The 25208-nt window shown below is 60.5% G+C and overlaps 3 protein-coding genes across 5 annotated transcripts; 1 reads left to right on the forward strand and 2 right to left on the reverse strand.

The window, feature by feature from the left end:
* Positions 1 to 1829: 1829 nt before the first annotated feature.
* PRPF31 (pre-mRNA processing factor 31) lies at positions 1830 to 14273 on the reverse strand. 3 transcript variants are annotated; one of them, XM_052655613.1, is made up of 16 exons: positions 14086 to 14273; positions 13876 to 14009; positions 13536 to 13624; positions 11792 to 11976; positions 11640 to 11700; positions 11091 to 11174; positions 10365 to 10462; positions 9658 to 9764; positions 8745 to 8914; positions 7436 to 7593; positions 6931 to 7020; positions 4034 to 4161; positions 3886 to 3958; positions 3331 to 3459; positions 3130 to 3228; positions 1830 to 2218 (listed from the first exon to the last, which is right to left on the reverse strand). In XM_052655613.1, exons 4-16 carry the CDS (start codon positions 11966 to 11968, stop codon positions 2093 to 2095), a joined length of 1500 nt encoding a protein of 499 aa, XP_052511573.1. In that variant the 5' UTR covers positions 11969 to 11976; positions 13536 to 13624; positions 13876 to 14009; positions 14086 to 14273; the 3' UTR covers positions 1830 to 2092. The 3 variants fall into 3 exon arrangements, with proteins under 3 accessions (XP_052511573.1, XP_052511570.1, XP_052511572.1); XM_052655610.1 differs by having other exon boundaries at positions 13525 to 13624; XM_052655612.1 differs by lacking the exon at positions 13536 to 13624.
* On the forward strand, positions 14042 to 22582 carry TFPT (TCF3 fusion partner). Its single transcript, XM_052655614.1, has 6 exons — positions 14042 to 14451; positions 14834 to 15092; positions 19841 to 19911; positions 20797 to 20866; positions 20945 to 21157; positions 21491 to 22582. Exons 1-6 carry the CDS (start codon positions 14429 to 14431, stop codon positions 21608 to 21610), a joined length of 756 nt encoding a protein of 251 aa, XP_052511574.1. The 5' UTR covers positions 14042 to 14428; the 3' UTR covers positions 21611 to 22582.
* NDUFA3 (NADH:ubiquinone oxidoreductase subunit A3) lies at positions 21698 to 24818 on the reverse strand. Its single transcript, XM_052655615.1, has 4 exons — positions 24748 to 24818; positions 24455 to 24529; positions 22755 to 22832; positions 21698 to 21850 (listed from the first exon to the last, which is right to left on the reverse strand). The coding sequence occupies exons 1-4, from the start codon at positions 24755 to 24757 to the stop codon at positions 21759 to 21761; spliced, it is 255 nt and encodes an 84-aa protein (XP_052511575.1). The 5' UTR covers positions 24758 to 24818; the 3' UTR covers positions 21698 to 21758.
* Between the last annotated feature and the right edge of the window lie 390 nt (positions 24819 to 25208).

The following is a 25208-nucleotide window of genomic DNA, read 5'->3' on the forward strand; positions in this document are numbered from 1 at the left end:
TGCCTTCTCCGGGGAGTGAAGCCTAGGGATCTCTATTTTTACAAACTTCCTGGCTGATCACTAGAATTGAGGTTATTGATCCATAACAGCGTTGTTATTCAACATGTGGTCCCTGGATGGAGTAGTGACTTTAAGAAGGCTTAAAAATCCCCTGGGGATTTGTCAGATGCAAATTCTGATTCAGGAGGTCCCAGGCCCTGCTTTCTAAGATTCCCAGGTGATGGTGATGGCCCACCGTTCACACTAGGGCAATGGTTCTCAAACTTGGCTGCACCTGGGGACTTAAAACAATTCAGATACTCAGGCCTTGCTCTAGACCGATTAAATCAAGAGTTTCTCGGGATGGGAACCAGACATGGTAATTCAGACTCTGAGGATGATTCCAACATGCTAACTGGTAGAGAACTTTCTAGAGTAGCAGTTTTCAAAGTGTTAGTCCCCGCATTGGCAGCAATGAACATCACCTGCGAAGTTGTTAAAAAGTCGTGTGTTCGAGCCCCACGATAGACTGTGTGCTTCCCTGGCGGCTCGGCAGGGAAGAGTCATCTGTGGGTGCAGCAGACGCAGGTTCGATCCCTGGGTGAGGAAGATCCCCTGGCAAAGGGAACGGTCACCCACTCCAGTATTCTGGGAAATCCCACAGACAGAGGAGCCTGGCAGGCTACAGCCCATGGGGTCGCAGAGTCGGACATGACTGAGACACTAAACACACACACATACACACAGACCAGCTGAATCAAACTCCTTCCGGGTGATCCTGAAGCGTGCTAAACTTGGAGAAACTAAGAGGATGCAGGGCTGTCAGGCCAGGTGACTGAGATTCCTTGAGACTCGCACCTCCATGCCCCTATCCACTGGTTCAACGGTTCAGTCTGGCCGGGTTGGGGGAGGGACGGGGACTCTGACAGGTGGCCCTTCCCCGGCAGACCCACAGGCAGAGGTTGTCACTTTCAAACAAGGCTGATCTACACAGATCCAGCGTAAGTCTGGGAAGACAGTTCTGTGGCCTGGGGTTATCTGGCCTTCGGAAAGAACCTCCCAGGTGTGCATACTTTTCACGTGAGGGAGGGGAAGAGTAGCCCTGGGATGAGGGGAGACGGGTCCAGAGACACACGGAGCCCCTGGTGGTGACGGCGGAGTCCCATGGAGAGAGATTTCAGCCAGGACCCAATGAGCTGGAGAGAGACCCAGGGAGAAACTGCGAGCAGGAGAGGCCCGGCTCCCTGTGGGGCTGCTCCTCCCGGGTGGCTGAGGGTGGCTGACCTCGCAGGTCAGCAAGTAGCGCTGAGGCCAGCTCCCAGCGCAGAGCAGGCGGCCCCTGGAGGCACAGCACTCTGCTTACCCGGCAGGTGCTTTCGCAGTGCTGGGTGCCCCCAGGGCAGGGCGCCTGTCTGCCCCACACAGGCAGGGCTTGGCACAGCAGGGCAGGAGCAGGAAGTCCTCAGCCAACACTGGAGTAACAACAGTGGCCCTGTCACGGGGCCCTGAGGCTGAGCCCGGTGCTGAGTGCTTCCTGAGCATCTTTGTGTCCCCATGTGTGCGCCTGACGATGTGAGTGGGGAGGCCTACAGGGTGGAGACCAACTGCCCAGGATGCCGCGAGCACCCACGTGGCCTGTGCCGGAAGCTGGGGCCTCAGAATGAGCGCGGTTCTCAAAGGGGCCTGGAGATGGAGAGGGCACCCCTCGCCCGGGAACTGTACGAGGTGACAAGCCCAGGGTTGACCTGGGTTCTGCGGAGCCCGAGCTCTGCTCCCGAACCCAGAGCGCTGACTCCTCAGCCACCCAGGTGGCTGACAAACGCTCAGTCGCCAAGACTGGATCCTGATAACGTGTTTTTAATTACATCTCTTCCAAAGGTAGCTCCTTTCCCAGTTAAAAGATGACTCGTGGTGAGGCCTGGCTGTGTGTCTGCGGAGGGGGTGGCGAGCTCCGCGCGGGGGGCCGGCTCCTCTCAGGCCTCACTGGCCGTCACGCCACAGCGGCTGGCCTGGGGCGCCGCTCCCTGCCGGCACCCCTAGCCCCTCCGGACCCCGACCCCCTTGGGGCGGGGACCCCCGTGTCCCTCCGGCCAGTAACGGCCAGGCGCCCCCCTCAGGTGGACGTGATGCCACTCTTCTCGCCCTTGACCTTGAGGAACTCAGCCATGCTGGAGAAGTACTTCTGGTTGGCCTCCGCCACCTTCTTCTCCGCTGCTTGTGGGTTCACAATCTCCAGGCCCTGGGCAGGGGAGGGATAAGGGACGGGGTGGGGAGACGGCCTGGTCTCTAACAGCCTCCCGGTGAGGGAATCGTGGCATGTCAGGGGCCCACAGCCCTTCCTGATGGGCCTGGGGTTCTGGGCAAGCATGTGGAGGGCGTGCCAGCCCCCAGATCTCCCCCACCCTGGGAGATCCTCTGTGGTTCTGGGGTTAGGCCAGCGGGGAGGACCTGGATCCCTGAATTTTAACAAGATCCCCAGGCGATTTTAGAAACATCACCGTGTGAGAAAGGCTGATCCCGTTCAGTTCCTGAATGAGGAAACCGAGTCCCAGAAGAGGCTTGCCCGCAGTCCCAGCATGAACCGCACCAGCCCCAGCGAGGATTTACCAACCAGCTTTGGGGGTCTGACACGTGGCTGGCGTTGATCCGCATGTCTTACACCCGGGGATTCTCACCTCGCTGAGGCTGCCCCTGGAGGCTCCGTCTCCCTTAGTCCTTTCCGGCCCAGCACTTTCCACCTCCCAACACTATGTATCTTACTTGTCTGACCCCTGAGATAAACTCCAAGAGGGTGAAACTCCCCGTGTGCGTGTGTGTCTGTGTGTCCTATTTGTCTGTCCCGAGATAAACTCCAAAAGGGCAAAACTCCCTGGTGTGTGTCTGTCCATCTCAGCGCCTGCGACAGTGCCCCCGGAATTCAGCGGGCATCCCTCAGGTGGGAGCAGCTGGGTCTGCTCGGGGCCACAGAGACTCAGTGGTCCCTGTGAACCGTGACATGTGCTGGGAATCCAGATACAACCTCGGGGGCTTCTTTGGAGCCCCCCGCCCAAACCCATGGCAGCCCTGAAGTGGGGCACAGGTAAGGAAGCAGCAGCCCAGGACAGGGGAACACGGCCTTCCCCGGGCCTGCTGCCTCCAGAGACCCAGTACCTGGAGTGGGGTGAAGGCCACGCTGGAGGCGGTTCCCGACGAGCGGTCACGGATGGTGGACTTCCCACCGTACACCACGCTCTGCTTCTGCAGGGTCCGCTGCAGGGAGGGCAGGGTGCTCAGGGCTGTGGCCTGGGTCTGCACACCCGTGCCTGCCCCCGTAGCCCAGGCCCTGCCCCCATCCCCAGGGCCGGCCCGCACCTGCAGCGTCTTGGAGATCCTGGCTTTGGTAGCCTCGTTCACCTGCGTCTGCCGCACCCGCCCACTGCCCGACTTGCCCAGATGTCCCAGGCTGAAACCCAGATCCTCCTGGTAGGCGTCCTCCTCGATCTGGTGGGAGGAGAGACGTCCAGGTGTCAGCCGCCCCTCAGTCAGCCCAGGGCTCCATCCCATCCGGGACTGCCTGGGCCGAGTGCAGTGAGCCTTGCTGGGGCCCCAGTGAGGAGCAGGGGTCCTGTTACTACTGCTTGAGCTGAGGAGGAGTGTGTGTGTGTGCCTGCGCCGTGCGAAGAACCGAAAGTTTTCACTGACGACACGCAAGCTAGTTCCGGCAGGACCAGCGGGGTGATGCTCAGGTAGCCGGGGCCTGGCAGGCGTGGGGCCTGGGAAGGCCTGGACAGCGGGGTGGGGAAGGTGGGGGGAGATCCCTCTGGGGCTGGGACAGAGTGGAGGCCAGGGGAGCCGGGAAGAGGCTGCGGTGTTGCCACGGCCACAGCAGTGGAGGGGATGTGGGGGCGCGAGGTAGGGGGGTGTGACCTCTCCGAAGCTCATGCGGTTGGCCTGCTTCCGGATCTCCGTCAGCCCCAGCCGCTCCTTCATCTTGCGGTACCTGGGGCGGGGCAGGGGGTCAGCCGGGAAGGGGAAGCCTCGGCCCTTCCCGCCCCGCCCGGTCCCCGGGCCCCACCTGCGGCCGCCTCGCTTCTTGCGCTGCCCGTCGAGGGGCGCGGGCAGCGGCTTCACCTGCTTCACAGGCGGCGGCTCCTGCCACTTGTCGAACTTGCGCTCAATCTCGTCCTTCAGCTCGTAGCCCACCTGGGGAGGGCGGGCTGGGGTCCAGCAGCGGCTCCCACGGGCCTGGCCTGCCCCCCGCCCCAGCTCCTCTCAGGTCAGTAAGGGGGATGCCCTGGAGACCGCCGCACCCGAGAATCCAGCTGGGCTCTTCCCTCAGGAAGGACCCCAGTAGGGCCCCGTCAGCTCCTCTGAGGGGCCAGGCTCTCCCCAGGGTGCACAGGCTCAACGTGACCCACCCTGTCCCACCAGCTCCCCCCCCCGCGGGGCTCGCTGGGCTCCAGCCTGGCGCTGACCGTCCGCTGCTTCAGACCCCGTCCCCCAGTGTCCGCGGGACTCGCCTGCTCTCGGCTCGCAGGCCCACGTTGAGCCCTCACCTCCTCAGAGCAGCCCTCCCGCCCCCCAGGTTCATCAGTCTAAGCCCCCTTGGCACCTCCACGGCCTCTCCCCTCAGCCTCCGCTCGGCACCCCGGACGCCCTGCACATTGACCAGCGTGCGCCTCCCCGTCGCCGCCCGCCCCCAGCCAGACTGGAGAAGCCACAGGGTAGGACTTGCGTCTGGCCGGGTCACCGCCGTACCCCAGAGTCAGAGAGCCCCGGACGCTGTGGCAGGCTGGGTGCCCGGAAAACCATACTGCACGGGACAGACACATCTCCTGTCACAGAACAGGTCTGCCCAGGAAGACAGGCTAACGGAATAACGCCAGCATGGCGGCAGTGCTGGCAGAGTCCCCAGTGCAGCAGAGAAGTTCCTCCCCGCCCCAGGGTGTCCAGAGATCCCGGTGCAGCAGAGAAGTTCCTCCCCGCCCCAGGGTGTCCAGAGTCCCCAGTGCAGCAGAGAAGTTCCTCCCCCACCCCGCCCCAGGGTGTCCAGAGAGGTGCAGCAGAGAAGTTCCTCCCCCGCCCCAAGGTGTCCAGAGACCCCGGTGCAGCAGAGAAGTTCCTCCCCGCCCCAGGGTGTCCAGAGTCCCCAGTGCAGCAGAGAAGTTCCTCCCCCACCCCGCCCCAGGGTGTCCAGAGAGGTGCAGCAGAGAAGTTCCTCCCCGCCCCAGGGTGTCCAGAGAGGTGCAGCAGAAAAGTTCCTCCCCGCCCCAGGGTGTCCAGAGAGGTGCAGCAGAGAAGTTCCTCCCCCGCCCCAAGGTGTCCAGAGACCCCGGTGCAGCAGAGAAGTTCCTCCCCGCCCCAGGGTGTCCAGAGAGGTGCAGCAGAAAAGTTCCTCCCCCGCCCCAGGGTGTCCAGAGAGGTGCAGCAGAGAAGTTCCTCCCCGCCCCAGGGTGTCCAGAGATCCCGAGGCAGCAAAGACGTTCCTCCCCGCCCCAGGGTGTCCAGAGTCCCCAGTGCAGCAGAAAAGTTCCTCCCCCGCCCCAGGGTGTCCAGAGAGGTGCAGCAGAAAAGTTCCTCCCCCGCCCCAGGGTGTCCAGAGAGGTGCAGCAGAGAAGTTCCTCCCCGCCCCAGGGTGTCCAGAGATCCCGAGGCAGCAAAGACGTTCCTCCCCGCCCCAGGGTGTCCAGAGTCCCCAGTGCAGCAGAAAAGTTCCTCCCCCGCCCCAGGGTGTCCAGAGAGGTGCAGCAGAGAAGTTCCTCCCCGCCCCAGGGTGTCCAGAGTCCCCGGTGCAGCAGAAAAGTTCCTCCCCGCCCCAGGGTGTCCAGAGTCCCCGGTGCAGCAGAAAAGTTCCTCCCCGCCCCAGGGTGTCCAGAGACCCCGGTGCAGCAGAAAATTCCTCCCCCGCCGCAGGGTGTCCAGAGACCCCGGTGCAGCAGAGAAGTTCCTCCCCGCCGCAGGGTGTCCAGAGTCCCCAGTGCAGCAGAAAAGTTCCTCCCCCGCCCCAGGGTGTCCAGAGAGGTGCAGCAGAGAAGTTCCTCCCCGCCCCAGGGTGTCCAGAGATCCCGAGGCAGCAAAGACGTTCCTCCCCGCCCCAGGGTGTCCAGAGTCCCCAGTGCAGCAGAAAAGTTCCTCCCCCGCCCCAGGGTGTCCAGAGAGGTGCAGCAGAGAAGTTCCTCCCCCGCCCCAGGGTGTCCAGAGAGGTGCAGCAGAGAAGTTCCTCCCCGCCCCAGGGTGTCCAGAGATCCCGAGGCAGCAAAGACGTTCCTCCCCGCCCCAGGGTGTCCAGAGACCCCGGTGCAGCAGAGAAGTTCCTCCCCGCCCCAGGGTGTCCAGAGACCCCGGTGCAGCAGAAAATTCCTCCCCCGCCGCAGGGTGTCCAGAGACCCCGGTGCAGCAGAGAAGTTCCTCCCCGCCGCAGGGTGTCTGCTACCTGGTTCCCGTGAGCTCTCCCTGCCTGACAAGCGGGGCTCTGCAGGTGTGACTGGGTTGGGGATCTTGAAGGGGAGTGAGAGCTTAGTGGTGTGTGGGGCCAGTGGGGTCACCGGGGTCTTAACGGGCCAGAGAAGAAGTGCAGGCAGAGGCAGAGCCAGGGAGAGCACGCAGAGGCTGTGCTGGCTCTGAAGGTGGAGGCAGGGGCCCCGAGCAGGGGGCGCGGTGGCCCTGGGAAGCTGGAAACCGCCGGGAGCGGCCCTCCCGAGCTCGAGCCTCTGGAGGAGCAAACTCGGCCCGCGCCGCGGCGTCAGCTCGGGGAACCCCCGTGGGCCTCTGGCCTGCAGGACTCTAAGACCGCAACCCCGTGTCCCTCTGGGCCGCGGCGCTCGAGGCCATCGCCGTGGCAGCGTGGGGGAGGGGGCGCCGGCCCGGGTGGGGCCCAGCGACACCCCCGCCCCGCCGAGTCCCCGTGCGGGAGGGTCTTCTGACGACGGCGCTCGACAGGCCACAGGCAGGCCATGCGGGCGCCGCGCTCACCTTCCCCTCCGTGCTCTCGTGGAAGCTGTCCACGCGGGCTGCCAGTGTACACTTGGCGGCCACCAGCCGCGCGGCTTTCCGCCGCAGATCCTGGGGCAACAGACACGGAGGCGGGTCAGAGCGAGGCAGCAGCCTCAGAGCCCAGGCTTCCCAGAACGGCCGCCTTGCCGCCCTCTCTGCCCGGCAGCCTCCACCTCCACTGCGGCTCAGGCCTGCACTGATGCGTTACAGTAACCACTGATCATCGCCGGTGTCCTTTTCCACCTCCTCTCCCGTCTGCAGACAAACCAGGTCCAGTTCGCCCACGTACAGACGGGGAGACCGAGGTTCAGGGCTCAGGCTCCACGCCAGGCAGGTGGGCGGCACTGATGGAACCCCAAGCCGGCCCATCGGCTCTGGCCTCCTTGCTCCCGCCCCCTTGCACCCGCCCGTGCGGCCCACCCTCTGGCTCCCAGCTCCCGACGCCTGCCGCCAGCAGTGACCCAGGGACCCGGGGGGCGCTCACCGGGGGCAGGGACTGCACGATGTCGCTGTGGTAGATGTAGCCGGTGTGGGGCAGCACCGAGGTGGACGAGAAGCCCGACAGCGTCTTGCGCTGCGCCCCAAGCAGCATGATGTTGCAGGCAGGCATCTTGGAGAGGTTGGTCAGGCCGCCGGCCACTCCTGCAGCAGGAGGGGGCGGGCATCAGCCGGGTGCCGGGGGGTGGTCCTTCACAGGAGTTTCCAGCCGCAGCCCCGAGGGGGGCCCGCCAGGGAGCATCAACGTGTCCCATCTCGGGGGGATTCGGAGGGGCTCCGAGAGGCAAAGGGACGTGCCGGAGGCTGCACAGTGAGCCCCTGGCCCACGAGAAACCTGACCCCTTGTCTGGGAAGCCTCGTGGGCCTGCCTGTGCTTCAGGGGTTGGTCACCACGCCAGCGGCCCGGGAGTGAACCACCTTTGGGTTCCAAGAGCGTGTCTGCAGGTGCGGGCAACACCCTCCTGGTCTCCAGGTGGAAACCAAGGCGCGTGACACGGTTTGCCCAAAGATGAGAGGTCAGAGGTGGCGGGGAGTGGGGAAGCAGGAGTTCATCCTTCCCGCAACCCTGCACACGCCTGCCTCATGGACAGAACTGTGTCCCCCACAGATTCACTCGCTGAAGTCCTAAGCCCCCACCATCTTAGAATCTGGAGACAGAGCCTTTACAGGGGTGAGCCAGGTGAGACGATGCCCCCAGGCTGGACCCCAACCACGAGGACAGGTGCCCCGATGGGAGGGGGAGACCGGGACCCGGGGTGACCAGGAGAGGATCCGCGGGCAGGGGCCATCCCCCTGAGGAGAGGCCGCAGAAGCACCCCGCCCCCGACGCCCAGTGCCGCTCTATCCCGAGGACAGATCTCGCCCTCGAAGCCGCGCCTGTGGTGACTGACACGCTCGCTGGTCTATCACACACGTGCCCGCAAGTGTTCCTTGGCTGAAGGAACCAGGTGCCTGGGGGAGGCGGCGGGGGGCGCCCCGAGGAGGAAGGGACGCACTCTTTTCCCATCACGCTGCCAGGGCCAGCGCCCCCATCTTGCGGGGAACCCTGGGGCGTAGAGAGCTGACCCATCACCAGGCGGCCCCGGGTCCCCGGCCTCCCCACCGGCCACGCCCCGCCGCCCCTGCAGCTTCCGGGCCCCAGCTCTGCCGGCCGCCACGCTGGTCTGCGATCTCCGGACAGACGAGCAGGTGGGAGTGGGGGCCGCGTGCTGGGCCCCAGGACGTGTAGAACACGCCCCGATTCACAGGAAAGGGACAGGCCTCCGCGAAGCCACGGGCGCGGGGCCGGGCCTCACCCATGATCTTGGCGGCGGTGGAGGCCCCGATGATGATGGAGAGGTTGGGGGCGATGAAGGACATCCGCGACTCCACGTACTCGTAAATGCGGTGCTTGGAGGCGTTCAGCTCCAGCGCCATGTCGCAGGCCTCCTCCAGCCGCTCCAGCTCCTCCTCCGACAGCTGCTGCCTGCAGGCAGGGGGGGCACAGCTGGGGCGGGGCACAGCGGGGGCGGGCCGAACGACCCGTGCCTCCGCGGGTCCTGAGTGGTGAGGGGCCCCAACCTCCCCGCCGTGTGCGCCTGCGTGCGCGTGCACCTTCGGGACGATTACTAGCCCCGCCAGCCCCGAGGCCTGGAAGCGAGGGCCGCAGAGCAGCCCGTGGTGGCGCGTCCCCGTCGCTTTCCCTTCTCTGCCCGGGGAGGCAAGCTGGCCCAGGCCAGCCTGCAGCCGGTCTCTTTGCAGGTGTTCCCTCTTTCTGAAACGCTCCCCCCAGCTCCCCAGACCTTGCAGGTCTCGGCCTTGCCAACCAGCGAGGCCACCATCCAGCTGCTCCCCAGGAGCACCGTCACCAGCTGCCGTCGACCCTGCCCATTCACGGCTTGTCCGGTCAGAGCCCTGCTGTGGGGTGACACGCCTCTGCCCTTCTCGCAGGCCCGCCACAGACGTTGAGGGGCAGGGGGAGACCCCGTGTGCCGCTCCTTAGGGGACGCCACTTCTAATTACAGGCCTGCCCTCCGCTGCACCCCTGAGGACCACAGGCTCTGGGAGGAGGCTGGCTTCCCAACGCCGGGGACCCGGGGCCCAGAGCCTGGCCTGCAGGAGGTGCTCGGCGAACACGTGGCAGCGCAGCAACCCGTCCTCCTGACACTATGCCCGTGCCGCGGGGGCCCCACAACCGACGACCGTCGGATGGGCCTGCCGGGTACGCACCCCTGGGTGGTGGAAGCGGTGACGCTGACGACCATGATGGTGGCGTTGGTCAGGATCTGCTGCAGGTTCTCGTTGTTCTTGCATTTGTCCAGGCTGTTGCCCAGCTCCTGCGGGAGGAGGGGGCATGAGGGGGAGGTCCGGGGACTCAGGAGGGTCTAGAACCTCTCCTGCAGGGACAGTGGCCACCCCCGTCTGCCCCCAGTTCCTACAAGCCCGCGGCTCAAAGCATCCGCAGTCTGCCCCGGGAGGGGCTCACCCAGAAGCAGACGGTCCACCTGCAGAGGACGGGCTGCCCCCACAGGCCCGCCGCCCGCATCCACTCGCAGTGCAGGTCTGACCACGTCTCCTCCCCACCCCCATCTGCTCGACTCTTGCAGGAGCTTGGGTGCTGGGTGGTGTCCCGCCTTCATGTGCCTGACCCTCCCGTGGGGCCTGACCCTCCCGTGGGGGCCTGACCCTCCCATGGGGCCTGACCCTCAGACCCGGAGCCTCGGAGGCCAGATTGACCTGATGACCTCTTACACTCGCCTCCTCCCTCTCCCTGAACGCTCCAGGGCCTGTTGCCATCTCGGGGTCTTGGCTTCCCCCAGTCTCTGCTCCCTGTTCCCATCCTGCCTCTGGCCCAGAGCTAAGTGACCCCCTGGAGGGTCCAAGAGCAGGGTGCTCTCCACAGGCGTGGTGGCTGGGGGCCCGTCCTCTGTGCTCACCTTGACGGTGCGGATGTAATCCAGGGCGTTGGGGACCAGGGACTCCAGCTCGGGGAATCGCTTTGAGTACTTATCCCGGATGAACTTATGGATGATGTCTGGGGGCACAGGGCGGGCAGGAGCCCGATGAGGGGCAGGCAGACACCGCTGGCTCCCCCAGCACCCATCTGCCCTTCGTCCTGCCGTGAGGGAGCCCCTTGTGGCAGCCGGGCTCACAGACACACAGCACAAAGGCTGCCCCTACTGCCGGGTGCAGTTGTGTGGATCAGTTCTGGTCCGTAAGGCGTGAGGGCAAGTCACACAGGCAACTTCCAGGTCACTCTTTTAAATGAAAAAATGTGCCCTCTTCCTCTTCTCTCCTGATTGTTTTTGCTGATGGGGATGTGGAGGTGATGGCTGGAGGTGGGCAGTCACTTTGTACCATGAAACAGGTGACAAATCAGTGAGACACAGACAGTGTGGGCTCCTCATCCAGACTTTCCCACGAGAGGAAAATACACTTCCTTGTCACGTCACCCTTCTGTTCAGTAGCTGAACCTACGTCTGAGCTAATGCAGGGGCTTCAGGGCAGGGCCCTGGGAGACGCCAGCAGGGAAGGTGGCCTGGGATCCTGCCCGCCCCTCCAGTGGGGACGGGAGAGGCTGTGGGGGACACCGGGCAGGGCTGTTTCTGCTTGCTCACTCAGCTCGTTCTCAGTCTCCACTGGTCGCCCTTCCCGGTACTCACTCAGCTCGTTCTCAATCTCCACTGTTAGGTTGTTGGCGTCCACGATGACCCGGTACTCAGGGGCCGCCTCCACTGGTCCCATCACTGTGGGGACGAGAAACAGCCTGGTGTGGGTGTGTGTCTAAGCACCCACCCCTTCCCAGGTCCTAGCTGGGCGAGGCCAGGGATGCGGCTGGAAGGGGGCACGGAGGGGCTGAAGAGGAAACTAGGGAACAGGTGCGCATGTCTGCAAACCTCTCGTCTTTCCATCCCGGCCAGTCTAGATTTGACCTTCTTTCTCCCTGGAACTAAGCCCTCTCGGGGCTCCCCATGCCCTGAGGACTAAAAGCCATGCTCCCCAGAGTGATGCCTGAGGACTCCCCAAAGGCTGAAAGGTCCGGGGCGGGGGGAGCCAGCGCTGTGTCTGTTCCCTAAGCTGCACCCTGGGGTGCCTGGCCCACGGCTCCCCCTCCTGGTGCAGCTCTTCTTCCTCCAGTCTGTTCCTGTCTCTTCACGCCCTGATCACGACGGTGGCAACAGTACTGTCACGAGTGGAAGGGGAGAAGGCACCTTCTGAAGCTTTGGCCTGCTTGCTGATGTACTCCTCAATCTTCATCATGATCTCGGCAAACTGTGCGGGGAGGAGAGCAGAGTCAGAGCCCAGGTCCCGCCAGGAGAAGGGGGCTGCTGCCCGCGTCAGCCTGCCCGGGACCTCCGCTCACCATCTTGCTGTCCCACAGCTTGGCGATACTCTTGACTGAGTCCCCGGAAAGATCCAGCTGGGTCTCCTCCTGCACATCCTCGATGGCCGGCTCCTCCTCCTCCTCCCCATAGCTTCCTCCCTCCTCCTCTTCTGCCGCCTCCTCGAGGTCGGCCAGCAGCTCATCAGCCAGAGACATCCTGAGGCCTGTGGGGAGGGAGGGCAGGGCTCCCCCTCACTTACGGGGAGGGGGCTCCCCTGGCCAGAAGGCCCTGGTCCTTCTTGATCAGCCCCACTTGCACGCAGGCGCCGCAGGGACAAGGTACGTTCATTTGCTTTGCTCTCCGGCTCCTAACGGTGCCTGGCACGTCACAGATGCTCAACAAACACCTGCTGAGTGTGAAGCCACCTCCCAGAAGCAGGTGGTCTCCAGTCACAGCTCACCCTTCCCACCCTCACTTCACTGGACAAGACACCGCACACCCTCACACCAATGTCTCTAAGGCTTATTAGGAAAAAGTGCACCCCCTCCTCTTAATGAGATACGACCTCTTCTTACATCCTCCTTTTCTTCCGCCCATTACAGAGGCCCCACCCCACCAATAGCTGGGCCCCAAATGGGTGATAGATACCCTGAAATAATGCTCTCAGATGTCAGGACAGCCAGGCAGGGCCTAAAATGTCCAGAGCCTGAAGGCTAATCACCTCGGGCCCGGAGCAGCACCTCCATCCACCCCGGGGAGCTGTACAGACTGTTTTTGTGAAGTCCACGCAAAGCACTGTTCTACAAGGTACAATCTCCTCACTCTGTCCTCTCCAGTGCTTTTTGTTTAAACAAGAAATTGCTCCTTCTTCCTGTTCTTCTTCAGTAAGACATACGTATCATATACATGCTACTATACATAAAATAGGTAACCAACAAAGACATGCTGTATAGCACAGGAGACTCTACTGAGTATCTTCTAATAACCTATAAGGGAAAAGAGGGACTGACAGTCAGTGGTTAAGACTCCGAGCTGACACTGTAGGGGGAGTGGGTGTGATCCCTGGTCAGGGAACCAAGACCCCACATGCCCTGCAGCTTGGCCAATAAAGCAGAAACACAACACTGTCAATCAACTATACTCCAAAAAAAAAGAAAGTTTCAAAAAAACTTTAGGGAATTTCCCAGCAGTCCAGTGGTTAGCACTTGGTGCTTACACTGCCACGGGCCCAGATCTCTCTGTTTACTGTATCTCCACCATCTAACAGAACACCTAGCGTATGGTAGGTATTCAAGATATATCGGGCAAATGAATGAATAAGTGACTTAAATCCTTATCCTAACCACGTCTGGTTTTCTTTCTCCAGTCTCTGAATATATTATTCTTTTCATTCCTAAAGCAGGGATGCAAACAATATTTCTTGCAGCGTGGATCTTCCCTGACTCCGAGAATGGATCCTATCCTGTTGCTGTACAACATATGAACCAGTTTGTTTACTTCAACACTTGAAATTCTCTAAACTTCTAACATTTTGTTTGATGTCCACCTTCCCTATTGAGCTAAAAGTTCCATGAAAACAGGGACCGTGTCCATTTTCAGCGCCCAGCTTAGCACCTGGCACGGAGTAGGTGCCACGACCTCGCTTGACACCACCCCACCTTTCTAGCCTCAGCCCCTGCCCCTATCCCCCAAACCCCACGAGTCCTCACATTTCTTTCTCTAACCCACTTTTTCCCCTCGCTTTCGGTCTTCACACCCTCCCTTTTTTTACCAGCTCAACACCTCCTTATCCTTCAGTTCTCGTCTTCTATTCCAGCTCCAGAGTAGATAGCTTGCTTGGTAATACGCACAGCACACGCCCTGTGTGTACCCTAAGGCGCATCACACATTACTTATTCAGGTAATGACTTGATTAAGCCTGTTCCCCAGGCAACACCATGCAAAGCACTAAGACACCCAGGAACGGTTTTCTTGCTCCCGCTACACCCCAGAGATGTAACCCTGAAGGCGCTCTGAGACCCTTGGGTAGTCGGTCTACGAAGGGACCCCCTTTCTCTTTGCACACTTCCTCCCCCCCGGCCCGCGAATCCGACCTCGCCTTTCCCGTCTCCATCACGCTCACCTCTTCCCTCCTCACACCACGGTTTCTAGGAAGATAGCTTGCAAACAGCGGTCGACGCTCACTGATGACGTCTCACCCTCGCGCCCTCGTCGAGGCAAAGCTGCGCTCTGATTGGCCACCGCCCCGCGTCTTTCCTGGAGCGTTCGGAACAACTTTATTAGCACATGACGCTAGGCGGAGAAGGGGTGAGCAGGGGGAAAGGAGAGGCACCTTATCCAGCTCGCGGCCCGTTGTGAACTGAGCCCGATAAAGGAGACTCGCCGCAGTCTCGCAATAGGGTGGCAGGATAAGAATAAAGGGCAACTGAGACGAACGGTGGAGGCGCTCAACGAGAAAGCAAGGCTTAGTTTAAGCCGGGGGTCGGGGTGGCGGGTGGAAGGGTTACGGAGCGGAACCGGAAATAGGAAACCACCGCTCCCAGAAGGCGTGGCGGCAGAGTCCCGGATGTTGGAGCCGCATAGCCTGACGGGACGGGTAGTTTTGCGAGGCACTTAACCTACGGAGATTGCCGAGGTTGGAAGTTCTGGGGCCTGGGGCTCCCCGAGCAGGAGAGATGGAACTGGAGCAGAGAGAGGGGTGAGTGATTTTGAGGAAAACTTCGAATCGCAAAAGACGTTGTAGCTGCATGATAGCAGTCTGCGCTGAGGACTGACGCCGGGCTGCAGTTCCTGGCAGTTGCTTTAGCTTAGGACTCTTCAGGGTCTGGGGTCCGTACTCGAGCATCCTGAGGCAGAAGGCTGCGGGTCTGGCGGAGGCCGGGACCCCTGGGTCTGGTTGAGGGGTTGGGGCTTGAGCTGTCCAGTGAAGAGATCTGGATCCTGGGGAGGGGTGGGCTGGGAGCCTGGACTTCTGGATCCTGGGAGGGGGTGGACTAGGGGCCTGGACTCCTTCCTAAGCCTCAGCGAGGAGGGATTAGGGGCAGGGGCGTCGGGGTCCCTGAGCACCCCCGACCTTACAGGACCATGGCCGCCGTGGGCTTCGAGGAGTTCTCGGCGCCGCCAGGCTCGGAGTTGGCGCTGCCTCCGCTCTTCGGTGGTCACATCCTGGAGAGCGAGCTTGAGACCGAAGTGGAGTTTGTGTCCGGGGGTCTGGGCGGCTCCGGGCTCCGGGAGCGAGATGAAGAGGAAGAGGCAGCCCGGGGCCGTCGGCGGCGCCAGCGGGAACTAAATCGCAGGAAGTACCAGGCGCTGGGTCGGCGCTGCCGGGAGATCGAGCAGGTAGGTGAGTGTGGGTCCCCCCGTTTGGGGCTCCTCTGGCCTGAGTTAGTTGTCCTTCTCAGTGTTTGCCTGTCTAGGTGCCCAGCCCAACTTGCCCAGGTGAATGAACCTTCCGTCCATTCTTCATTCATTTATTTAGCACCTAGTGTGTGTCTGGCACCCGGCAAGGCACCTTGGAGGGCTGTCTCCTCCATGAGCTTCCTTTGACAACACAAAGCAGCTCACTGCTGTCTCACAGGCGCCTCCGTGGCTCCCCACTGAGCTGACTTTTCAGATCTCACACCCCTGACATCATTTGCTCGGGTCCTGTCCATTCTGCCTCTCTGATCTCTCTCAGCTCCTTTTCCTCTATCCCCACAGCCTTTGCCAAGACTCAGGTTCTTTCCGCTGAATCACTGCGCTAGCCTCCTTGGTGAGAATGAGGATGGAGCAGGAAGCCGGGCCCAGATCTTGAGGCCACGAACATGATAGCAAGAAGTTTGGATTTTTCCTTTTTTGAGCGTGAAGGGAGTGATCAAAAGGCTTCAGATAGGGAGGAACAGGGTCAGGTCTGGGTGTTTGAAAGACTGTCTGTCTTTGGTTGGAGTCATTTGCTAGGGCTGCTATATCGAGAACCACAAACGGGTTCTAGAAGTCTGGGATCAAGGTGTCAGGAGTGTTGGTTCACCCTGAGCACTGTGAGCGAGAATCTGCTATCTGTTCTGGGCACCCTCCCTGGCTTCCAGTGGCTTGCTGGGGATCTTTCATGTTCCTTGGCTTGTAGGTCTCGGCTTTCAGAATCACACAGCGTTGTTCCTGTGCTCTGTGTGTGTGTGTCTGTCCCCGCCATACTGGATTAGGACCCGCTGTATAATAGCCTCATTTAGCCTGATTACCTTTGTGAAGAGCTTGTGTCCAAATAAGGCCACATTCTGAGGTCCTGGGAATTAGGACTGCCACACACCATTTTTGGGGGACAAAGAGTCGGACACGACTTAGTGACTAAACAGCAAAAATCCAGCCCATGACAGTGGTGTTGGGTGAGTTCTGGAAGAGGGGGGCAGCTAGTGTAGTGGCCCAGGCAGGAGAGGAGGAGGCCTGCGCTCGGGTAGGAGCAGAGGAGAGGAGGAGGCAGGGGTGACAGGGAGCTAACGGGAGCGAGGCTTGAGCCGAGGCTTAGGGTAAGCAGGAGCACGGCAAGCTGGAGAAGCACATTCAGAACTTCACAAAGCACAGGGTTTGCTCAGGACTGCAGAGGCATTTGGTTTCATGGGGATGTTGGGAAGGGGATCTGAAGGCTGGGCTGAGGGCAGCAGGACCAGTGGAAGTGCTCGGAGCAGGGTCAGCTCTGGATGTCAAATTACATACATTGCCCTGAAGTCCAGGAAGGTTGAACCTATGCATACCCTGTGGCCAGCAGGCCCAGTCCTCCATAAATACCCAGAAGACACACAAGACAAATGCGCCCGCCAACAGTTACCAGACATTCCTAGAAGTACTCTTTCTAACATGGTTTTATGTATGTGTATAGATAGGAAGTTGGTAATGTAAGTATGAGTGAGTGAAAGTCGCTCAGTCATGTCCTACTCTTTGCGACACCGTGGACTGTATAGTCCATGGAATTCTCCAGGCCAGAATAGTGGAGTGGGTTGCGTTTCCCTTCTTCAGGGGATCTCCCAGCCCAGGGATCCAACCCAGGTCTCCCGCATCGCAGGCGGACTCTTTACCAGCTGAGCCCCCAGGAAAGCCCTAATACAAGTCTCCAGTTCAGTTCAGTTCAGTCGCTCAGCCGTGTCCGACTCTTTGCGACCCCATGAATCGCAGCACGCCAGGCCTCCCGTCCATCACCAGCTCCCGGAGTTCACCCAGACTCACGTCCATCAAGTCCGTGATGCCATCCAGCCATCTCATCCTCTGTCGTCCCCTTCTCCTCCTGCCCCCAGTCCCTCCCAGCATCAGAGTCTTTTCCAATGAGTCAACTCTTCACATGAGGTGGCCGAAGTACTGGAGATTCAGCTTTAGCATCAGTCCTTCCAAAGAACACCCAGAACTAATCTCTTTTAAAATGGACTGGTTGGATCTCTTGCAGTCCAAGGGACTCTCAAAAGTCTTCTCCAACACCACAGTTCAAAAGCATCAATTCTTCAGCACTCACCTTTCTTCACAGTCCAACTCTCACATCCATACATGACCACTGGAAAAACCATAGCCTTGACTAGATGGACATGTGTTGGCAAAGTAATGTCTCTGCTTTTCAATATGCTATCTAGGTTGGTCATAACTTTCCTTCCAAGGAGTAGGTGTCTTTTAATTTCATGGCTGCAGTCACCATCTGCAGTGATTTTGGAGTCCCAAAAAATAAAGTCTGACACTGTTTCCACTGTTTCCCCATCTATTTCCCATGAAGTGATGGGACCAGATGCCATGATCTTCGTTTTCTGAATGTTGAGCTTTAAGCCAACTTTTTCACTCTCCTCTGTCACTTTCATCAAGAGGCTTTTTCTCTTCACTTTCTGCCATAAGAGTGGTGTCATCTGCATATCTGAGGTTATTGATATTTCTCCCAACAACCTTGATTCCAGCTTGTGCTTCTTCCAGCCCAGCGTTTCTCATGATGTACTCTGCATATAAGTTAAATAACCAGGGTGACAATATACACCCTTGACGTACCCCTTTTCCTATTTGGAACCAGTCTGTTGTTCCATGTCCAGTTCTAACTGTTGCTTCCTGACCTGCATATAGGTTTCTCAAGAGGCAGGTCAGGTGGTCTGGTATTCCCATCTCTTTCAGAATTTTCCACAGTTTATTGTGATCCACACAGACAAAGGCTCTGGCATAATCAATAAAGCAGAAATAGATGTTTTTCTGGAACTCTCTTGCTTTTTCCATGATCCAGCGGATGTTGGCAATTTGATCTCTGGTTCCTTTACCCTTTCTAAAACCAGCTTGAACATCAGGGAGTTCACGGTTCACATATTGCTGAAGTCTGGCTTGGAGAATTTTGAGCATTACTTTACTAGCATGTGAGATGAGTGCAATTGTGCGGTAGTTTGAGCATTCTTTGGCATTGCCTTTCTTTGGAATGGGAGTGAAAACTGACCTTTTCCTGTCCTGTGGCCACTGCTGAGTTTTCCAAATTTGCTGGCATATTGAGTGCGGCACTTTCACAGCATCATCTTTCAGGATTTGAAACAGCTCAACTGGAATTCCATCACCTCCACTAGCTTTGTTCGTAGTGATGCTTCCTAAGGCCCACTTGACTTCACATTCCAGGATGTCTGGCATGATACCTAATATAAGTACACATAATACACATAAACCAGATCCATTTATTTTTATTATTGTTGTTGCTTAGTTGCTCAGTCATATCCAACTCTCTGTGACCCCGTGGGCTGCAGCCCACCGGGCTCCTCTGTCCATGGGATTCTCCAGGCAGAATACTGGAGTGGGTTGCCTTGCCCTCCTGCAGGGGATCTTCCCAACCCGGGGATCGAACCCACGTCTCCTGCATTGGCAGGCAGGTTCTTGACTGCTGGGCCACCTGGGAATGTCTTTCACCAGGAGGCTTTCGGCTCCGCTCCACCCTTCAGCTCCCCTCGACCCCTCTTTTCTCCACAATCACGCGTCTCTTTTCTCCCCCAGTGATTTCAAGGCTCCTTGTGTCCTTCTGTTCAGAGTCTTTCAGTGCAAGGGTGACGCTGGCAGAGTGAGCACTCTCCCGAGAACACCCACTCTATGCCAGGCCGGGGACTTTCAGCCCATGGCCCCCGGCCCCCCCACCCCACCCCCAAGCAGCAGCAGGTATCCCGAGCCCTGTTTAACAGCTGGATGCTGGGTTCCAAAGAGACTCACCATTTGCTCAAATGGAGCTGCATTTGAGCCTCTGCTCTTAGCCCAACCCCAACCAGGAGTAAGTTACATTATTACTCTTTGACCAGTGCAGAAACTTGAGGCTCAGAGAGGTTAAGTAACTTACCCAAGGCCACACAGCTGGGGAAGGGCAGTGTGGTATTTGAACCCAGGTCCTTCTGACCCAGGAGCAATCCACGCATCTCCCGTGATGGCCCTACCTAAAGCAGCCACCTCCTGCCCTAATCTCCAGCCTGTCTCCTGGTTTGGGGTCCTTGAAGCACTCTATCACTCTGTGAACAAGTCCTCTGGTTGGCAGGGTTTAGGGAGCAGCCCCCTGCCAGGCTCTGCTCCAGGCCCTGGGGACAGGGGCACAGACCTCAGCCCATTGGAGCTTCTGCCCTGGCGGCGGAGACAGGGAGGACACTGAGTAGAGACAGAGGCTGGAAGGCGGAGAAGTGGAGCTGAGCAGAGCAGACGGGCGGTGGGGCTCTGGCGTGGGAAGTGGGGGCCTGAGCGGGGGCCTTTGACGCAGGTGTTTTTCCTTGTTTTTGGCCACATCGTGGGGCACGTGGGATCTTAGTTCCCTGAGCAGGCATCGAGCCGGTGCCCCCTGCCATGGAAGTGCACAGTCTAACCTCTGACCTTCAGCGAGGTCCCTGAGCGCAGTCTGGAGGAAGGGAGCCTCACAGGCACCTGGGGAGGAGGGCACTGAGTGCCCCCAGGCCCGGCCCGTGCCAGGGGACTTGAGTGTGAGCGCAGCGGACCAGGCAGTGGAACAGGAGAGGCAGTGAGCAGGGGAAGTGGCACACACGCGGGCCCTGGAGGCCCCGGCCAGTCTCCCTGGTGCCCAGGGGCCCCACTCACCGTGCTGGGTCCTCGGAGCCCAGCTGATGCATGCTTGCTCCACCTCCCTGCAGGTGAACGAGCGGGTCCTGAACAGGCTCCACCAGGTGCAGAGAATAACCCGGAGACTCCAGCAGGAGCGGAGGTAACCCCCTCGGGGCCCGCGCCTCAGCCCGTCCCTGCCATCTCATCCGTACCATCTCAGGTCGGGCCTGGGCAGCAAGCTGAGTCCCAGGCCTGGGGCAGCAGGTGTGCCCCCAGTGAATGGGGTGGGCGGAGTGTAGAAGACCAGCCGGGGGGTCACAGACCCAGCCTTGAGCCCTGCTCTGCTGGGTGCTTCCAGGCCAGCCACACCCCTGTCTGAGCACTAGGCTGCCATCGAGACAGGGTAATGCCAGGATCACAGGGCTGCTGAGGACTGAATGGGAGCCCTCGGGGCATGTAGCCACCTGGTTCTAATTTTCAGAACAACTAAATAAAAGTAAGCGAATTGACCATTTCCGCATGTCAGTCGCTCTGGCCACGTCCCAGGTGCCCGAGGAGAGGACAGGTGGCAGCGGCTTCTGTAGCGGACAGCCCCAAGAGCAGCTGGCACGTGCTGGGAGGAGAGGTCATGCGTGGAAGAGGCTCCGCCCAGGCGCTGGCTTATGGGGACCATCTGATCAGAGCTCAGAAGAGACAGAAAACCAAAAAGCTTGCGGGAGCAGGGAGCAGGGGGCAGGAAGAGAAGGCAGGGTCATCAGCGAGGGCCCTGGGCCCGCCTCCCAGCTACCAATGAAAATGACCAGTTACTGAGCCGACACCTCACCCGGGCCTGTGGCACTACCGTGCCACTGTCTGCAGGCCGCCCCGGTGCGGGGGCCACACCCCCGGGTTCCAGAGCAGGAGCTGAGGTGCAGAGGGCCCCGTGTCCTGCCCCGAGTCCACTGGGCACCCGGGTGTCTTGGACCTTCAGGGTCAGAGCTGTGCTGCATCCTGTTCCGCCTGCCGGGCGGAAGGTAAAGCGGCTCCCCTGGCGGTTTCCCTGCAGGTTCCTCATGAGAGTGCTGGACTCCTACGGCGATGACTACCGCTCCAGCCAGTTCACCATCGTGCTGGAGGTGAGCTGGGGTCGCGGGCGGGTGGCGGGCCCGGAGCCCGGGACGTGGCCTCCACCTGCCCCCTCTCCCATCTGCCAGGACGAGGGCAGCCAGGGCACAGATGCCCCCACCCCCGGCAATGCCGAAAACGAGCCTCCAGAGAAAGAGGGGCTGTCCCCACCTCGGAGGACCCCCGCGCCCCCAGAGCCAGGCAGCCCAGCCCCCGGCGAGGGGCCCAGCGGGAGGAGGCGGCGGCGAGCACCGCGCGATGGCCGGCGAGGCGGGGCTGCGCTGACCCCGGAACTGGCCCCGGTGAGGGGGGCGGGGGGGAAGGGAGAGGGGTGCAGGGGCGCAGGGGGAGCAGGGAAAGGACAGGCCGGGACTGCGGGGGAGAGCCGGGCTTGCAAGGCGGGGGCGGGAAGGGGGTGAGGCTGGCCTGGGAAGGAGAAAGAGCTGGAAAGGGTCAGGCGGGGGTGGAGAAGGAAGACCTGGAGGAGGTTCTGGGGAGAAGGAGAGATACCCGGGCGGGCTGGCAGCAGAGCAGGGAGAGCTGACGGGTGGGGGCGGCTCTGGGGAGCGTGTACGGGGACCTCCCGTGGGCCGTCGGGCCAGGGCCTCCTCACGCCCCACTCTCGTCTCCCCCAGATCAAGGTTGAGGAAGACTTTGGCTTTGAAGCGGACGAGGCCCTCGACTCAAGCTGGGTTTCTCGGGGGCCAGACAAACTGCTGCCCTACCCCACCCTAGCCAGCCCCCCCTTTGACTAACTCACTCCCCCAATAAACCAGCCCCCACTCTCGCCTTGGCCGCTGCCCACCGTGCCCACCGGTGCCCACACACACTCCGGCTCGGGCTGGTTTCCGCACGTTTATTGGGGCCATCGGGGCGGGGGCCGCTCCCTGTCAGCGGACGCGCTCACAGTCTCTTCAGCCACTCCAGGCTCGGGCCCTGGGGGTCCTGGGGGTGGCTGGGCACGTCGGGCATGTTCCCGTCGTCTCGGAGGGGCACTGTGGACAGGAGGGGGCCGCTGAGACCAGCAGATCGCCAGGGCCCCCAGAGAAGGGCCAGCCTGTCAGCTTACATTCAGACAGGGAGACAGGACCCCAGGGGAGAGATGAGAAAGTAAGGGGTCAGAGAGGGCTTCCCTGGGGCCTCAGGGGCAAAGAATCTGTCTGCAATGCAAGAGACGGGGTTTGATCCCTGGGTGGGGGAGATGCCCTGGAGGACAAAATGGCAGCCCACTCCAGCATCCTTGCCTGGGAAATCCCATGGACAGAGGGGCCTGGCGGGCTGTGGTCCGTGGAGTCACAAGAGTCGGACAAGACAGCGACTCAAGTACCACCACCAAGGGTCAGCGAGTCAGAGATGTAGGGAAGCAGGGAGATAGAGACCTGGAGACATGACAACCCAGAATGAGGGACACAGACAGGAGCCCCAAGGAAAGACCAACAGGCATGAGGAAGCAGGACCGGCCTGGAGAGGTGGAGGCCCAGAAAGTCAGCAGCTGGGAAAGCAACAGGCTGGGAACCCAGGCAAGGACATAAATCTGAAACCACAGCAACTCACAAAGTGCAAAAACAAGACAGGCGGGACCTCCCCGGTGGCCCAGTGGCTAAGACTCGGTGCTCCCGAGGCAGGGGGCCCGGGTGCGACCCGTCAGGGAACTAGATCCCACATGCCACAAATAAAGAGCCCACGTTGCTGCAGTGAAGGTGACCACCTCGAGCACCGCAACTAAAACCCGGAGGAGCCAAATAAATTTTAAAAAGAAGTGAACTCGACAGCATGTGGACTCTGTCTACTGAAGGATGAAAGGACAGAGTCCAGAGTGCACTGCAGAGCCTTGGGAGCCCTGTGGAGGGCGCGCCTGCCCACTACTGCCCTTCCCCGGCACAGGCAGGCCTCACTCACCTGGGTAGTTGTAGGGTGTGGCCCGGTTGATCATCAGCGAGTACTTGGTGTAGGGGCTGAGCATGGGCAGGGTTACGGCTGCGGAGAGAGAGCAGGCATGAGGCCTGGGGGAGGCGGCGGTCCCCGCGGGCAGAAGCTGAGCTTGGGCCAAATGCGGGTCAAGTGCGTGGAGGGGAGGGGAGCAGGGGTTCACCTCCAGGAGGCCCTTGGCACCCTGGGAGCCCCATACGTCAGCAGAAGGGTTTATAACACTTTTCAGAGGTTGGGTGAAAGCCAAGTACTCACAGACACGTGGGACCTGGAGGGCACAGGAGGGAAGAAGGGGTTGGTCACAGAAGGAGCGCATCTGAGTCATGGAGCATACTGGGGGGTATGGGTCAGGGGGTTTCTGGGGAATGTTCCAGAGGCAACAGAGGAAGAGGGGGAGGTTCAAAGAACAATCATGGAGAAACCAGTCCCTCTGGGGTGGGAGCTGGGAGTCACAGGGAGGTGGGGCAGGGCAGCACTGTCAGACGGGAATGCAAGAAGCAGCGATGCAAGTTACATGGACAGGGAGGCCTGGCGTGCCGCAGCCCATGGTCACAAAGAGTCAGACACGGCTGAGCAGCTGACCTGAATAGCCACATTGAAAGGCACGGTTTTAGAAAATGAACCAGGTATATGCAAACTACTGTTTCAATATATCAACATGAAAAAAACTCAGTATATACTTTTTGTTATAGGAAGTCTTTGAAATCCAGCACGTACTTTACACGAGCGTTACACGGCCCATCTCAGTTCATACCAGCCCTGCTGCAAGAGCTCTAGGGCCGATGTGGGCCGTGGCTGCCAGGCCGGACAACTGTGGTCCAGAACCTCACCCAGTGTGGGGCCTGCCCACCAGTGCTACTGACAAGGCCTGGGAACTTCTTAGTGCAGCTGCCTGGGCCCCTCCCAGACCTACTGAATCAGAGCCTGTGTTTTAATGAGAGCCCCACTCCCACTCCTGAAAGTCTGAGCAGTCCAGCTCCAGGGCTGAGGCTCTCCATCAGGGAGGCATGTTAGAGTCTCCAAAGGATTTTCAGGAGATAGCAGATTCCCGAGTTCCACCTCCACCCCCTACCAACCCAATTCAGAATCTGGTGGGGGGTGAGGGGCAACGGGGAGAGACGACATCACTTTTCACTTATTTTTTTTAAGGGGTTAGGTATTTATAATGGGCAACTAGGATTGAGAACTTCTTTCAAGGGATTATAGAACTCTTGGGTGGGTGCGGATGGGGTGCGGAGCGATGGGGTGGTGGAGGGGTCAAAATATTAGGGGTTGGGGTGTTGGCACACTATTGGGGACACGGGATGTTGAGGGCGAGGGTCGCGGCTCGGGGGACAGGATGGAATGATGAGGGACACGGGATGTTGAGAGCGAGGGTCGCGGCTCGGGGGACAGGATGGAATGATGAGGGACACGGGATGTTGAGGGCGAGGGTCGCGGCTCGGGAGACAGGATGGAATGATGAGGGACACGGGATGTTGAGGGCGAGGGTCGCGGCTCGGGAGACAGGATGGAATGATGAGGGACACGGGATGCTGAGGGCGAGGGTCGGGGCTCGGGGGACAGGATGGAATGAAGGGCGGGGAGCGATGGGACCTCTACGGGATGGACGGTAAAGCTGGGACGCCGGTTGGGGGTGATGCACGTTCGCACCAGGGCCACTCACGCACCGAGGCCCGCAATGGCGAAGGATGCCACGAGCACCGGTTCCTTGGCCCAGACATTCTTGAGGAAGGCTGCGACTCCTGTAAGGAGGGTGAGGAGGGTCACCGTCGCAGGTGATGCCCCCGGTGACCTCTATCCCTCTTCCGTCAGCACCGCCCTGAAGGAGGCCCCTCGTAACCTCCGCACCCCCCTCCGGCCCGGACCCCACTGGCTCCACAGGGGCTCCGCGTTGCCCTAACCCCTGCACCAGCCGGGGCTCCTAGAACCAGCTTCACGCGCCGGCAGAACCCGAACTTACTCGCAGCCATCTTGGTCTCGGCGGCGGCGGCGGCGAGGACGCGGAGCACTCTGGGAGTTGTGGTCCCTGGGCATGGCCCCCGCAGTCTGAGTCCGCGCTTGCGCAGTGGCGCCGAACGGCTCCCCGAGGCGGTGGCGGCGCGAAGCGCTCTGGGAGTTGTAGTCCCGACCCGCGAGCCTCCACGGGCTGAGTCAGCGCGTGCGCAGTATTGCAGAACAGCGGTCGGTGATGAAGGCTGTAGAAACGGAGGCGGCGCTGTGGGTTTAAACGCAAGCCTGTCTCGGCGCACCTGCCAAGGTTCGCTTTTCTCAGAACGTCGTTCCGGAGGAGTAACTTCCAGTCCTACTGCAGCCCAGCTAAAGCGGAGTGCATCAGTCCTCATTTATAGTTTACTTCTCAGAGCCCATCTTTACTTACAGATGGGCAAACGGAGTCTGCGAAAGGACAAATGATCAATCTGT

The sequence above is a fragment of the Budorcas taxicolor genome, chromosome 18 (genome assembly GCF_023091745.1).
Source record: "Budorcas taxicolor isolate Tak-1 chromosome 18, Takin1.1, whole genome shotgun sequence".
Taxonomy (NCBI): Eukaryota; Metazoa; Chordata; class Mammalia; order Artiodactyla; family Bovidae; genus Budorcas; species Budorcas taxicolor.

Coding starts and splice junctions, on each gene's coding strand:
- PRPF31 (XM_052655612.1), bottom strand. CDS start 11,968: ATGTCTCTGGCTGATGAGCTGCTGGCCGACCTCGAGGAGGCGGCAGAA. Junction 10,463..11,090: donor GGAGATTGAGAACGAGCTGA/GTGAGTACCGGG, acceptor CTGTGCCCCCAG/ACATCATCCATAAGTTCATC. Junction 7,594..8,744: donor CACCGCCGCCAAGATCATGG/GTGAGGCCCGGC, acceptor CTCCTGCTGCAG/GAGTGGCCGGCGGCCTGACC.
- NDUFA3 (XM_052655615.1), bottom strand. Junction 22,833..24,454: donor CTTCGCCATTGCGGGCCTCG/GTGCGTGAGTGG, acceptor CTCTCTCCGCAG/CCGTAACCCTGCCCATGCTC. Junction 21,851..22,754: donor CACACCCTACAACTACCCAG/GTGAGTGAGGCC, acceptor TCCTGTCCACAG/TGCCCCTCCGAGACGACGGG.
- TFPT (XM_052655614.1), top strand. CDS start 14,429: ATGGAACTGGAGCAGAGAGAGGG. Junction 14,452..14,833: donor GAACTGGAGCAGAGAGAGGG/GTGAGTGATTTT, acceptor CCGACCTTACAG/GACCATGGCCGCCGTGGGCT. Junction 21,158..21,490: donor TGACCCCGGAACTGGCCCCG/GTGAGGGGGGCG, acceptor CGTCTCCCCCAG/ATCAAGGTTGAGGAAGACTT.